The sequence below is a fragment of the Podarcis bocagei genome (assembly GCF_964188305.1).
Source record: "Podarcis bocagei genome assembly, chromosome: 6".
Lineage (NCBI taxonomy): Eukaryota > Metazoa > Chordata > Lepidosauria > Squamata > Lacertidae > Podarcis > Podarcis bocagei.
In genome coordinates, this window is record NC_138130.1 from 43,546,338 (window position 1) to 43,562,385 (window position 16,048).

At 39.9% G+C, this 16,048-nt stretch overlaps 1 protein-coding gene across 4 annotated transcripts in view; it reads right to left on the reverse strand.

Annotated features, from left to right (window-relative positions):
• The window catches only part of APOO (apolipoprotein O), a 17,386-nt gene continuing 1,338 nt past the window's right edge, over positions 1–16,048 (reverse strand). For 2 of the 4 annotated variants that reach the window (XM_081198731.1, XM_081198734.1), the window contains exons 2-9: positions 14,202–14,312; positions 13,870–13,989; positions 12,229–12,283; positions 9,193–9,288; positions 8,621–8,712; positions 6,450–6,557; positions 4,381–4,464; positions 2,738–3,123 (exon numbers count right to left, since the gene is read on the reverse strand). In XM_081198731.1, coding sequence (XP_081054857.1) covers positions 4,408–4,464; positions 6,450–6,557; positions 8,621–8,712; positions 9,193–9,288; positions 12,229–12,283; positions 13,870–13,989; positions 14,202–14,312 — 639 coding nt within the window. In that variant the 3' untranslated portion in view covers positions 2,738–3,123; positions 4,381–4,407. Of the gene's footprint in view, positions 316–2,737; positions 3,124–4,380; positions 4,465–6,449; positions 6,558–8,620; positions 8,713–9,192; positions 9,289–12,228; positions 12,284–13,869; positions 13,990–14,201; positions 14,313–14,717; positions 14,762–16,048 lie in introns of those variants that run through there. The other 2 variants (XM_081198733.1, XM_081198732.1) reach the window with 2 other exon arrangements.

Here is a 16,048-nt window from a genome sequence, read left to right on the forward strand (position 1 = left end):
TGTTGTTACCCAAGTATTTCTTTATTGTTGTCTTGAGCTGGAATGGACAGATAATATACCACGGCATTTCACAAGAGCAGGAAATTGAGCTGCTGTGGTTATACTGTAAGAGGAAATGAGACTTGCCTCGTTAGCCTTCAAGCGTTAGCTTTAAAGAGGTGAGAAAATGCATTCTGAAATGCAGTCGGATAATTTTCTCTTACGGGATTTAAATAAGTGCAAATTAATAAAGTCAGCAGGTCCAAGTAGTAAATGTTCAATACTGCACTGCCTCAAGCTGCAAGTGAACTGTGGCTGACCTCTCCCGCAACTTGTCTGCACACAAAAACAGGGAGAAGACCAGGATAAACCTTTGATCCTCATTTGCTAAGTGCCATGAGCATTCCCTCTGCCTGCCCCACTCCCCCTACCACAGAAGAATTTGCAAACATGCAGCTGTCCTGGTTTAGTTAAAGGAAAACATTTCAAGGTTGGGTCTTCCATAATTTGTCTAGTGTGTGGTCATTCTGCTACTCTGTGAAATGTGCTCGACTACTATGCACACAAGCAATCCAAACAGCTGATTTTGACCTACAAAGCCTTAAACGGCTCAGGACCTCAAAGTTCATATGGACGTATCAAGACCATGAGAACACCCTTTGAGGTCCTTCTTTGTGTCCCTCTCCACAAGAGGTCCGGAGGGTGACAACATGAGAATGGGCCTTTTCTGCAGTGGCTCCTCGTTTGTGGAATGCTCTCTCCAGGGAGGTTTGGCTGGTACCTTCATTATGCACAGTTAGGTGCCAGGCGAAAACATTTCTCTTCAACCAGGCCTTTGGCTGATTAACATCCTATTCACTTTTAAATGTATTTGTGGGAGTGGAAGGGGGGGTATTGGGGGTTTTGTTGCTGCTCTTGTTTTTATCATGTATTTTGTGTTTTTATCTTGTATTTTTATGTTGTGAAAAGCCCTGAGGTCTACAGATGAAGGGTAGTATGCAAATTTAATAAACAAATAAATAGGCATTCTCAATGGCTACCCTAGAACTATAGAACTCTCTTCCACTAAACACTAGCATAGATAAATGCCAGAAACCTCTATCACAAAAGTGCTGTACAATTTGATCCGGCTGCCCTAAACAGTCAAGAGCCAATTGTGTTTTAGGGTGATTTTGAAAAATCTGGTTTTTACATAGGCTGAGATATAGAGATAGATAGTATCTGTTCCACACGTGCTTCCTCCTGAACACATGTTGGTACTTTATATGCCAGCCGCAGTATCAGCTGGGTATTTTAATTTGTAGGTTTTATTATATTTATTACGTAACACAAATACACTAAATCTAATTCATTCCAAGTACCACTTGGCACCATGAGGGCAAAGGAACAGCCTAACTAACCATTAGTTAGGATAGCTAAATGAATCTTCCTTGTCCAGAGGCAGTATTCCAGATGCTGGGGGCAAACAAGAGGTCGTCTTAATGTCCTGCTTATTATGATCCTGGAGACATCCAGGCCTCATTTTCAGTAAGCATCTTGACAAAATGACTTTCTAGATCTGAACATGCCCCAGATTTTAGCCATTACAGAACATGTCTTATGGATTTGCAAGCTTTTTTTTTAAATGAACCCTTAGTATGTGGATGAGGGTCTAAAGTAAAGTTCATAAAACTACATTTAAGTGCACATTTGTTACAGAAACAAGCTGAACTAATGAGGTAATTTGTTAGCAGTCAAGTGGCATGCAAACGGACACAAGAACCAGTGTCCCAATGTAAGAGAGAGAAGAGAGGGCTTTTAACAAGAAAAAAGGCTGCATTAGAAGCAGCACCAGATTACTCAGATAAGACTGAAGTCTATTGTGTAGTTCTCCTTTTTTTCAGGCCATGACATGAGTAATGTAGGTATTCACAGAGCCGGCATACAATTGCTCTTATTAATAGGGCAGATACTACATTAATACAGGATTTCCCATGCCTCATAACCTCTTCCTGAATTGTAAAGGAAACACAACACACTCATACAGGATACCTACAATATTTGAAAAATCCCATCAAATATCGAAATGTGTTCCCATTCGGCTGGTCCAATGTTCTTGGCATGAACAGAAATCCTCAATGCTGCCTTGTGCTGTTTCATTTACATGTCTGAAATGCATTTGCAAACTTCTTGCACGTGAAACTAAAGAATGGGCAGCCTGCCAGCATGCCACCATTCAGCTAGGCTGTTTTCACTTGGAAATGATGTGATGTGGCTGCAAGCAAGAAAAAGCTCATCTATTGTGTCCAACCCTACACAAAATGTTTGCGTTCCCTTGCTCTATAGTTCTCCTTCCTGAGTGGCCGATAAGAAGTCATTAGCTATGCTATAGCTAGTTCTCACCAGCGCAGCATTCTGACCCTTACTGAGCTGTGCATTCAGGCAAGCAAAAAACCCTAAAGAAAAACAAAGAGTTCTGTTCCCATCCATCTATAGAGGGAATCTCACAGACATTCCATTATGCACTTCCCACTGACCTTCGTCATCCAGAAAAGTTTGATTTGGAGGGGGAAGGGGAAGGCGCAGAGAAGAGACAAGGCCATTGTATTTCTGAGCCTTTTGTCAAGTTTGCTAGCCTACTGCTGGGCACAACTTTAATGCTCATATGTTGTTTAGCTTCTCCACCGCCACCCGTAACACAATTAAGCTTTGTTCTGACCAAGAATGTAATTTATTCTGATTAATATATGGATGCTGATTAAATGACCAAACATAAGGGGGGAATCAGGCATTCATTTTAATTAAGCCTATAAATAGTAGCAACAGACAGAGGAGTTCTGAGACTCAACTTGCAGGACACTTCTAAGCAATTATTTAGAATTAAGTCCCATTAAGTCCAGTACTTCCTTGTAAGCAGGGCTCAGGGTTGCAGACATAGACCGAGGTCCTGACAAAATCTATGAGTAATCTTGCTGAACTCTGACCTAAAGTCCAAAGCTGGCAAATAACAGGACTGTGTCCCTTCAGATCCAGATACGGTGCTTTCAAACGGATTGTAAGTCTTGTTCTTGTTGAGCCAAACCACAGACAAAATGTACTCATAGTCAACACAGATTCTGTTCTTTTTTTAGAAAAGTGTTGATCTCCTGCAGGCTCTCAATCCATCTGTATTCAAAAGAAGAGTTTTAAAGTTAGTTTTTGCAGTCAGTCAAGATTGTTGCTGTTTTTGTAACCAAAAACTATTCCAAGCAGCAGAAGTGTTGTTGTAGTGTTTTTTTCAGGGGGGGGGGAGATTATCCAATAATAAGTTAAACAGAACTACAAGTTTTCAAAACTTAAAAAAAAAAAATTGTTAAGTTCCCCAAAATGTTTAGCCAACACTGTCTGAGGTGGGATCCAAAAAGTAGCCCATAGTTTTCTTGCTGTTAGTGCATATAAAACAACTCTATATATAATATTTCACATTTTATAATATACATAATATTTCACATTAGCCAGCAACCGTCCAATTTTCAAGTAATCTGATTTACCTTCTAGAAAACTCTGAAATATTTGATTATTATTTATCAAACTTATTAGTTGTTTTTCATTACAAAATCTCAATGCATTTACAACAAAAAATTAATAACATACATTAAAGTCAGCATAAACTACAATACACTAAAATCTCAAACTGATTCATATTTTTGATAAAAAGGACTAAAACATCACACCCACTGACAAAGGCCAGACATAATTAAAAACCAAAGGCCTGATGGGAAAGTATTGTTTTTTGCCTACCACCTAAAAATAAGTAATGTGACTGCCTGGAGAGAGTATACCACAAGTGGGGAGCCATTGCTGAGAAGTATTTTTCTCATGTCTGCACTCTCCGCATCTCCCTTGGAGGGAACGCATGGCAGAAGGGCGTCAAATGAATGTGCCAAGTGAGAAGTAATGGAGCTATTTTATTAGTTTTTCTTCCTCCGGCAAAGAGGGAACAGGAACCATAGCTATAGAGGGGTGCAAGCCCATACATTACTTTCAGAAATGTATTTACTGTTTTATTCCAAACATGGGTTTCAAAGCATGATTTTCTGCCACTCAGCTATACACCTAAGCAGAGTTTGCAAACTGGTGCTTTAGAGATAAACCCCCAGCTTGATTTATATTTTACAAAGTTCTAAGCCTTTGAAAACATTTAATTGCTGTAGTTAAATATTATGCACATCACCATACCTTTGGAATGGTCAGGAGAGATAACACAAGTAATAAAAACAGCTAATAGTTTTAAAATTGCATCACTCAAGTGTTCTATTTGAGTAAATTATGTATTTGGAGCCAGAAGAATTTAAAAAACAAACTTAACAACTAATCCAGTTTTACTTTTAAGGCTATTCTTATTTTTCTCATGGGAACCATGGAGTAGTTAGTGCACCTTACCTGTTCATTGAGAAGCCATAGACAATTCTATTTTATTGCTTTTTCTTCTTGTACTTTTGCTGTTTTGTCGCTATCTGCATCACCCTTAAAAAGACATCACAGACTGAAGTTTTAATAATTTTTTATCAAAGCAATTTGCATCCACAAAATAAAGTATTTGATTATAGGATTCCATACTCTTTGGGCATATACCATCTCTAGAGGATGATCTAATGTTAGTTTCTCCTCAGTATGTATTTTGGGGTCCTTTACTGAAACAAACAGATTGAAGGCCATCATCACTAACAAATCCATGGATTTCAAGGGGCCTACAGCGAGTCAGATGCCATCAACTAAAATTAACATGTTGAAGTAGTTTAACCAAAAGGAACAAGAGAGGAATGAGGTTAGGAAAGGACATGATGCAATTAACAGCAGAAGGATACAAGAACTTGAAAAATGTCACGGACATCTCTGAAAGGTAATGTCAGGGGTTCAGGAGCAGAGGCACAGGAAAGGGAGGAAACAGAGAGCGAGGGGGAGGAATCCGAAGGAAATATGAGCGATGACAGCGGCCCGAGATCTCTGAGTCTTTCCAGTGAATCGGAAGATTCACAGAAAGGGGCGCCAGTGGTCAGAGCAAGGGGGGCGCCTAGGGGGACACCCCAGGAAGAAGGGACCAGAGGGGACTCAGAGAGCAGCAGTTGGAAATCGGGACCAGCTTCCCCGCCAGAGCGCAGTAGGGGGGAGGGGTCCCAGGTATCGGGATCTGGTGGTTCGCCGCAAGCGGGAGGGCATGAGTCAGGAGTGGCCACACCTCCATCGGGGAGCGAGGAAACGGTCAAGAGGAAGGTTGAAGGCTGGGCGCGCGCGCCAAGTTCAAATGCACAGGAAGGCGGCACAGTAAGCAGCCCGGATAGGGAGCCAGGTCCTAAAGCCCGCCGCAAGGAGGGAGAAGAGTCCGGGGGGTCCGCGTCAGAAGAGTCCAGGAAGGAAGAGACCACGGGGGGTAGAGGGACCCAGAGGAGGAAGGAAAGACGGAAGAGGTGGAGTAAGACTAGAGTATTAAGTTGGTGTACAGGAGGCGGAGACTCAGACGGAGCTTCGCCGGTCTAGCTTCTAAGACGTAGAGCTGCGCGCTGCGGCTTGAAAATGGAAACTGTAACTCAATAAAGACTTTTGTACAGTACTGCCGGCTAGCGTGGTCCTCTGTGAGCTGGGACCTGGAAGCGGCTCTGACAGGTAACTACAATTTTGACTGATGGGATGTAGAGGCTTGTAGCCTGTTTCTGCAACAAACTACTGCATAAACACGCAAACCTGAAGAATGAGCAGCATACTATGTAAAATATTCAAATGGCATATTACACGGCATCTCCCATTAAACATAATTTAAGAGCAGCAGTAGCATGCTACTTGAATCCCAAACCTATAAGAGCATGGCATTTCTAGTAGTGTGCTGCATTTCCTAATTATGAGTATATGAAAGTAACCAGTGTTAGAAACTGAGATATGAAAGCAAGGAGCTAAATGGCACTTTAAACCTAGGCTTTGGGCGCAACAATGGAATATCTAGGCATGCTTTTTTATAACAAGAATACAAAGCTGAAAATGAATGAACGGCAGCTAAAATCTTATGTTCATTTTTCACATGGTCTAGTCTTCATCTGAAGGCTGCAAAAAACAAAGCCATGCTTCCCCAGCCCACCCCCTTAATATTCTTAAAAGGGTCTCTTCTGCAGTCTTCAGAGAGTAGCTGAAAGTGGGGAGGCAGAAAAAGGTCCTCCTTTCCTTCCACTTCGCAGTTTTAATCTGAAATCTTAGGCACAGCACTGCGCCCAGAGCTCAGAAACTGCTTGGGCTAATCAAAATCCCTTTCGCAAAACACGCCTGGACCAATGGGAGTTTCGAACTCTAGGAACAACAGCATGGTACTTGAAACTATGGGACTAATTTGACTTATCCCTGCACTGCTCTGGTTCTCTAAAAGCATAAGGAGAATAGCACAGAAACAAAGAACACAGCAATTCAAACAAAACAGCCAAGAACAGAGATACACCTACAGCACAACAAACTCTCAAATGTCATACCTTGTCACTGGCTTTTGCAGATTTTTTCTTTTTGGGAGGATCTTTCCAGAGAGATTCTATATTTATGTAGGCTTGAAGACTCCAGTCGTACAGCTGAGAACCAGTTACCTTTCAGAAATCAGAGATTTCGTAACAACAGTCAAATTAACATCCACTTGAAACACTGTGTATTTTTATTTTTAGGGTTTGTTTTTTTAAAAAAACTTTACAAACATTTATGAAGAAGTGCTAGTTTAATTACTTTTATTGTATCTAGCCATAGGCCATTACAGCAAAATATTGACCCAGCCCAATAACGGCAGGGAAGATCAATTGCTATCCATGCAGTACAGGCAAAGAGCCCTCTGAACAAGGACAACATCATTTCTAGGAGATTAATCAAACTACTGTAGCAATGCAACAGCTATTCACAAGTACCAATTTTTTTAAAAAGCTGTTCTTGCACGAAAAATGTCTTGCTAAAGATATTGGCAGATTAAGTTGGTTTATGGAAGGATATTTCCCAGTCTCCTTCTCCCCCCGCCCCAACACAGTAGCACCCCCGACAAAGGAGGAGATTCAGGGGCATTCTTGAGCAATGTAGTAAACTTCCCAAAATAACTAAAAGTAGCTAATGAAAGAAAACGCTCCTGTACCCTGCTCCTCACAGCAACCTCACCCCACACTGTCAAGGCGGTCTTTTTAGAGGTTTCTAAGGGATGTGGTGGTACATGTGGTGGCAAACTTTACATTTATGAAGCTCCTTTATTCAATTTATTTTACTGGATCAAATCCAGTAAAAAGGTAAAGGACCCCCAGACAGTTAAGTCCAGTCAAAGGCGACTATGGGATGTGGCGCTCATCTCGCTTCAGGCTGAGGGAGCCGGTGTTTGTCCACATACAGCTTTCTGGGTCATGTGGCCAGCAGGACTAAACCGCTTCTGGCACAATGGAACACCATGACGGAAACCACACAAGCTGTATAAGAAAGCCAGCCTTACAAAATGCAGAGATTGTCTAGAAAAATACTTAAAGAAGCATATGATAACTGCTAGTTATCCTTAAAGAAAGGTCAAAGATAAATCTAGAAAACATCTGCTCAAAACTTCAGCTGCAAAAAATGATATGCAAGAACCCTGATTAATCATTAACTTAAGGCTAAGCCACCAGCTTGTAAACAAACTGTGCTGTGCTCCATCTGTACTCCATGTCTTTGTACTTCAAAGCATATTACTTTCAGTACTCATTCCATATAGCATTGCTGTATGCTTCAAACACATTAAATGTGGGACTTAATTGTTTCAAATACACTTGAGAGGGATGGTTTACACCAAGGGGTACTCAAGGGTACGCAGTACCGGCACATCTTTTGCCGTTGTTGTTAAAAAGTGTGACACTTACAGTGACAACTTCATGGTGAGCACCAGCACCTATTTTTCTAGGGGAAAAGCACTGCTTTACACAGTTAGAGAGGGCCTCAAAAACAGCTGCTTCTTCAGCTTTACTTATGATAAGGAGGATAACCTCACCATTTTCAGTGGATGAGAGTGAATTATTTCACATGAACAAGCAACCACAAGGATTCACTCAACCAAGAGACAATTTTAAGAAAAATACATACCTAGGGCTATTCTACGAATTCTAAGGCAACCCTGAGGGGAATACAAGTGTGGAAACAAGACTTTTGATCACTGGTCATTCATACAGCAACACTGCAAAACCTTAAAACCTGCCTAGCTGACACAAAGACACCAAAAGAAGTAGACTACCCTATGTTGTGTCATTCTGACATTTTAGACTGCATGTATTAGTAATGCAGGCTTTTGTAAGAAATAAGCTGTGCTTGCCTTTAAAACAAAGTACAGTGGTACCTCGGTTTACAAACTTAATCTGTTCCGGAAGTCCGTTCTTAAACCAAAACCATTCTTAAACCGAGGCACGCTTTCCCTAATGAGGCCTCCCACTGCCAGTGCCCTTCCACCATTCAGCTTCCATTCTTAGACCAAGGTAAAGTTCTCAAACTGGGACACTATTTCCGGTTTTGCAGAGTTTGTAAACCAAATTATTCTTAAACCAGACTGTTCTTAAACCGAGGTACCACTGTACATACAACAGCAGATGAGCATTTGCTGTTTGCAAGCCATATTTACAGCTATACAAATAGGAACTGTGTGATTTCCCACAGTACTAACCTTGGCAAGGGTAATGGCTTGCTGCGGGTAGTAGAGAGCGGCACCAATCCCCATGAAGCTTGCTGGATACACCAACCTCTTTATTTTGGAACCTGCGCCAAAGAATATACATTACTTTTCACGATGTCTGTATCCAACAAATGATGTGCTGAACAAGGTGATCCACACATTATAACACAATTTTTTCAGCCAGCCTAAGCTATCCAAATGGCACAATATTTTGTTATAGGTACCTGTCCTTTTGACAGAAAGTAGATCTGGAGGAGAGTTTTTAAGTGATGGGATCTGATTAGACATAATAGTTTAGTGGGATAGAATTTGTGTAGTGGGTTAGAATTTGAAGATCAGAATTGCAAAGAACATAGATATACTACCGACTAAAGAACTCAAGCCTGGCTTCCAAGCCTTTAGCAGATCCTGCCCACATAATTCCAAATTCTTCTCTACAATTATGAGGATTCAACATATTAAAAAGATACAGTTAAATCTCCATTGCACATCAATATTTATGTCAATGAAAGAGAAAATTATCACATAGAATTTGAAGAGGGGAATTATAAATTATCACATACCTCTAGCCAGAAACAAGCCAACAATACCAGCAAAACCTATGACACCAAGCCTTGGATAAAATCCTGGAGGTGGGCTTTTGAGAAGTTCATAGCCTTCTAAAATAAAAATCAGACCGCAGCATATTACACACCATGTAGTATGTATATCTTTTCATAATTTTGATTAACTTTGAAAGTATTATTTGCACTTATATTTCCAACTACAAATAATTGGTTACAACTACAAGCAACTTTTAATATCCACTTATAACCCACTTTTCCTCCAAGGAGCTCAGGACAGCATACATAGCTTCCCCACATTTTATTCTCAAAACAATTCTATGAGGTGGGTTAGGATGAGAGGCAATGTGGGGATTTGAACCTGGCTCTGCCCAGCTTTTTAGTACCTGTCGCACACCTTATCAAGCCAGATTTTATTTTGCAAAATGAATCTGAAGGTTCTGTGAATATAATCATATACACTGTTATACTTACTAAAAAAAATTAATGTACTCAATTCTAATTTGTATGAATAGGGGATGGGTGAATTTTTGGAAATGTGGCTGTGCAAGGTTGCCAAAGTCAGGGAAAACAAGATCCAGTTGCACACAGCTAAAAACAGGACTTTGTTTTAAGAATAACATCAGATTAAAGAAAAACAACATTCCTTGGGGGATGAAACTGCATGTTCCAGAACAACAGTGCCAATTTGCCTAGACCCTAAAGGCACTATGATAAGGGCAGAGATTATGGCCTTTGAGTCATGTAGTCAGAAAAGACCTTGAAACCCTGAAACCTAGAAGCATTCAGATGAGGATCTGAAAGATGCTGCAAGAATCTTGCAAGCTCAAAAAACATTCCAAGTTGATGTTGCAATCCAAAGAGTATCTGCAATCAAGACTATGTCACACAACCAAAAGACTGAGCTAAGAGTATAAGAATTAAAAGAAAAGTTCTAAGAGTAGCCATTTGCCCAAAAGATCTCTGCGGAACCCCAGTGAGCACTATGGAGCTTCCACCTTGTCCTCTTTGTGCTGCTAGAATGGACATCTGGTTAGGCAAAGAAACAATCTCTGGGAACCATTCTTGCAGAGCAAATGTGAATGTGCTGCTTCTTTGAGAGTTCTTAAGTAAATGAAATTAATACTTTCAAAAATCGGAACCAATGCCTTAGTCTCTATGCACTTCATTGGAGGTTCTTAAGCAGAGGTCGGATGGAATGCTTTAGCTGAGATTCCTGCATTGCAAGGGGTTGGACAAGATGACCTCAGGGTTCCTTCCAATTCTACAATGCTATGATTCAGAAATGTACAATTATTTACCATTTACTATTTTCTGGCCCTATCTGGTATCAAACAGGATATTGCTGTATTGATACAGCAATAAGGGACGATTCCTCAGGGTGTAGCTTATCAGATTCCTTTATGTGCAGTTTTCTCCAGCATGAAACCTTTAAAAATACATCTGCAATAAGCATTCTACTCTGTTGTACAAAGCACAGGACTGCCTTTCTATCATCCATGGCTAGTTAGCTGCAGCCCTGGGATTGACAAGCCCCAGAATGAACTAAGCCCCAGAACAGTGGGCCAGAGTAATTGGGGGGGGGGGTAAAGGGAACTGGTACTCTGAAGTTAGATCAAGGTACAGTATTATGTGATAAATATTCTCTCTTCCATTTCTCTACATTTTTAAAAAGCAAATGTAATCTAAATGAAGAGTTTTTGAGAACTTGCTGGTCCTAATGAAAGTACTGCCCAACGGTGGATTTCGCCATTCTTTCTGTTTTTTAAATCATTTAAACAGTTTGAGAGAGAGAAAAAGAATAGGATTCTTTTAGCTTAAGGATTTTTATTTTTTAATGACATACATGGACAGGTAGTATATGACTATACTGTTTCCAGTAGGGGCAAATGACACGGGGTGGGGGAGCTAGCAAGAAAATGGCATGGAGGGAAGGGTTAGAAACCATAGTTCCCATAGTTCATTTTTGTAAAAAGATCATTACAGACAACTCCATGTTAATGTCTAATTTGATCCTCAGTGATGTTATCTAAATAAATATTCTTTTGTTTTGCATAACCTATTCACTATTAGCTTATGGTTCAAAGTCCAAAGTGCATTATGCCCCTGAAGAGATGCATTTTGAGATCTTTTGTTTTGCACTTTCACTGAATCATTTCTTGTTTGTCCATTATTTGAAACAGCATAAGGAAGACCTTTGTTTCATTTCTAATAGGTCTCTTATCTTCTTATAACCACATTGTTCTGAGCCTAATACGCTCCAATAAAACCAAATACATTGCAGCAAATAAATATGCAGCAATTAACTGGTGCCTCGCCTCACTGTACAGCCAAGATGGAGAAATACAATGCACATCTAGAAAGTCATTACAATAAAGAACAGAAACATTTCCTTGTTTAAACAGGAAATGCTGAAAAGACCGGGGTTCCTTTACAGAGAGAAAGAGAAGCCAAGGTTGCATATCTTCTAATGCTTCAGTATAGGTATAGGAGCATCAAAACCTATTATTTCAACATAGCCTTAACACAGAATTCAGGTATCTTGTTGCCCCCTAATGCTTCCCATCTCCCAGCCTTTCCTTGTAGCATATCAGACCCATCATTGCCATAATGTTCTTGGAGAGGAGGGAATTAAGACCTGCAGTGACAAACTACAGTAAGCTGAGAAAAGTACATTCCTGCATAACTTAGGCAAAGATTTGAAAGTTGCAGTAAAAAAGGTGGAAGCCTTTTGTGTTAATTATAATCAGCATACTGACAACAAAACAACCACTGTAATGGGCTCAGTATGACTAGGTCCCTACAGGATCTCATTATGGGTAACCTTTGGTGTGATGTGCCTATAATAAATGAGACCTTTAAGAGGGCAGAAATAAGCAGCTTACATGGCTAGCTTCCCCTTCAGCAGAATGAGGCAGCTGCTTTAGCAATGTTGAATACAGCTGCAATCATACAGATTATGTAAAACTGTTTTTATAATCTTGCTACTACTTAACCACATCTGATTTAGTTGTAGGAACTATCAATGGATCTTACCTCTGCCATATTCAGCTGCTTTTTCTACTTTGGGCATGGCTTTGTCAGAAAAACCCTAGAGATGGGAACAACAGTGATAATTGCTACTGTTTTTCATCAAAGAAGATCACGAAGCTGTTTGTAAGCACCTAGTGGCATTACAGGTATTCCAAAGCAATTTAAAATGGTTTCTATATAGATCATATCTCTATATACCGTATTATACTGTGTTGTAGGCTACCAAGTAACACCAGGCTTGCTATAGAATGTCTACCACACACAGGAATGAATGTAAGCTAGTAATTCCTCACTTCTAGATGTCTCTAAATGGTCCTGTCATTTGTACAAGGCATACTCTAATCCAAACACTTTATTTCAAGAAGGCAACCTAGAGCCTTCTTGAGTGTTACAAAATAATCTGCATGTGTGTGATTTGGGTGGGGGAGCAGACAAGTGCACTAGCTCTAGCCCCTTCCTCTATTTCTGTAACCTTACAACTCACGGAAGCTCATGTCTCACTCTACTCATCAGACTGACCTCATGAGGAGGGGGAAGAGAAGCTCTCCATTCCCATATTTGAGGCAGCAATTCTTGAATCCTGACTGAGGTAGCTTCCCTCACTTCTCACTTTTTCTGATATGGAAGGAAGGAGATTTTAGGAAGTCAAAATACTCAAATGTCCTAGCTGCTGCTTTCCGACTTCTTAGCCAGGGTGGGAACAAAGAAACTCTATAAAGTTCCTATTAACTGTACCCCTCAGCTTACAACCCGAAAACTCCATTAAGAGAACTTCCTTCAACAAAGAACAAATTGGGCATTTTCAAGCACATTTGTTGCAGGAGCTTATGTTTATTTGGTTAAAAACAGCAACACCAAAGCCTAATTATACGTACAGCCATGAGAGGCAAAGGAAGGAAGCAGAGAACAGGGGTGTCGATTTGGTGGGGCACTGCTTTATAAGTGCCCCACAAAAGCTGCTAGCAAAGGGGCACCCTGCAGAAAGAAAACTCTGGCAGTGGGCTCCATCCTTTTCCCTGGCTCAGGCCTTGACCAAATCCTGCGCATAACCCTGTTTAAAAAATCTGCCAGCACCACCAAATTACAGGTGGTTTTTGGGGGCCCTAAACTAGAGGGGTGTATGGAAGCTTCGGTAACAGGACTGGGAGATTAAAATGTAAATGCACTGGCCATTAGCTTATCTGGACTACAACCTGTTTGTGGAATTCTTATACTTGCATCTCCACAATCTGAAATAATTAACAGTTAAAGCTTAGTCTCATTATGAATTTAAACTCTATAAAGTTCCTATTAACTGTACCCCTCAGCTTACAACCCGAAAACTCCATTAAGAGAACTTTCTTCAACAAAGAACAAATTGGGCATTTTCAAGCACATTTGTTACAGGAGCTAAATAACATGTGTTAACACTCAGTTTCTGTCTGAAACCAAACAAAAACTAGGTCAGATAGCTTGTCAGGCAAATCTGTATTTAGAATTTTGCCAGCATATCCTGGCAAAATGATGGTATGGGGACATCTGTATCAACAGTTAGTATGCAAGAGAACTGGTTCTACTCATGGGAAGTTCTGGAATGAGATCTTCATGCTAGTATGAATTCATCAGTTGCCAGGACTCTCAATGACATATTACATACTGCTATACCTGAAACCAGGCTGTGTATGGCTCCAAAGATTGTCGCACATAACAGATACCTTCCTCCAACTGTGTATGCGTATCTTCCACATACTTTGATTTTGGTGATGGACTAGTATAGAGTGAAAGCTGTGAACAACAGAAAACACAAAGTTACTTGCTATTGTCAAATTATTCCACAATAATAAACATTAAGTAGTACTGCATTACTTCAGGACATCAATGTGTATGCAGAATAATTGCACCCCAGAAAGAGGAACCTTCTTAATTAAGAATGGCCACATTGAAACTGGGTGCTGGCTAACCGAAAACAATTGTTTACAAAGACAACAGACTCTTACCTCATCAACTTTCAGTAAGTTCTTTTTAGATGCACCATTCTCAGGAGCAACGGCATAAACTTGTACACCAAGGAAGCTTAAACTAGCAGGAGCAGCCATCAATTGCTTTACCTAAATATGATGAAAGCATTTATATTTTATGGGCTCATGTGGAATTATATTGCACATCCCATACACCTAATATACATGCAGATAAAAAAGCCGGGGTGTTTATCAGAAGTGTGTAGTTAGAGAACCCTGTCCACTGTTATCAATCTACATTTCTGTCAGTATTTCTGTTTGCATTTCTTGAGGATAGCATGTCAATAACGTTTCTGTTTTCAGTTAAGCCTGAACTGGAACACAGTGGAAGCAAATCAATATTTTCTGATAAGCTTCCATGGAAATCTAGCTTGAAAAGCTGTGCTTTCAATTCCTGACACTCAGCTGCCATCAGAAATGAAACTTGCCCATCACTTTTGTAATTGTTTATTGTTATAAATAAATATTAATTACCAAAGAAGAGAACATACTAACCTTCAGAGGTTAGGGAAATTAGCTTCTTTGGAGATAATCTGTAAATACCAATACCAACATGTTTGCTACAATAAATTTAGGAATGAGGCAAGATGAATAGAGCACACAAATTATATAAATGTCTGACTGCATAAGGACTACAAACAATTTGTATCACTCTTCCAAGGATTTTAAGCCACCCATATTCAGAACAATGGTCAGGCATCACTTAAAGAGAAAGAAAAGCAGTGTGTGCAGATCCTTGTTTGTCTAGATCCTTATTTGTCTACCATAATAAATTGGGCGGGGGCAGGGGGGGAGAGAACACTTGGGAGACAGAGAAACTTTATGTGCACACTTGAGCTCCCTCATGGCATTGATGAATTTGAGTGAATACTTCAAATAGAAATCATACTATCAGTAACATGTTCTCTTAAAATAAACAGATGCCTAAAATAGAACAACACTTCAATCTTCATCAGGTTTTCTATGGTTGCCACCCAGTGCACTTTTATTTGGAATTAAGCATCACTGAAGTTGGGGAGGGGAAAATTTTCTGTAAACATGCATATGATTATAATGTACAACACAAAGCTCTCCAAATGCTCAGTACTGAAAATGGCCCAGAAAGTTTAATTTAAACTTTAACTGTTAATTCATAGACTATCTAGTGTGCATAGTGTTTTATCATAAGGAAGGCATTTAATAGCCTCTATTTTTACAACCATGTTCAAAACTACCATTTAATTATTTATTTTGTTCCACAAAATGTACCGTATTTTTCGCTCTATAAGACGCACCAGACCACAAGACGCACCTAGTTTTTGGAGGAGGAAAACAAGAAAAAAAATATTCTGAATCTCAGAAGCTAGAACAGCAAGAGGGATCGCTGCGCAGTGAAAGCAGCAATCCCTCTTGCTGTTCTGGCTTCTGGGATAGCTGTGCAGCCTGCATTCACTCCATAAGACGCACACACATTTCCCCTTACTTTTTAGGAGGGAAAAAGTGAGTCTTATAGAGCAAAAAATACGGTATTTACTTGATTGTACTGAAACCACAGCAGTTAAATTAGTGACGAAGATAGAATAACAAAGTCTTCAAATCCAAGAGTTCCACAAATTGGTTGGGAATATGAATTACATCAAATACAGTTAAGTGAAAAAACAGATCATGATTTTTTTGACAATTACATTGTTAATTAACATACAAAACACCTTTCTATTTCACAAAGCTTGGTCCTATAGCTCCCCCTGTAGAAAGGCAGGATGTATAACCCTAGAAAACTAGCAACTACTGTACTGTATTTTCAAACACCTGAATATAAACTGAAACATTTAAGAAACATACAAATC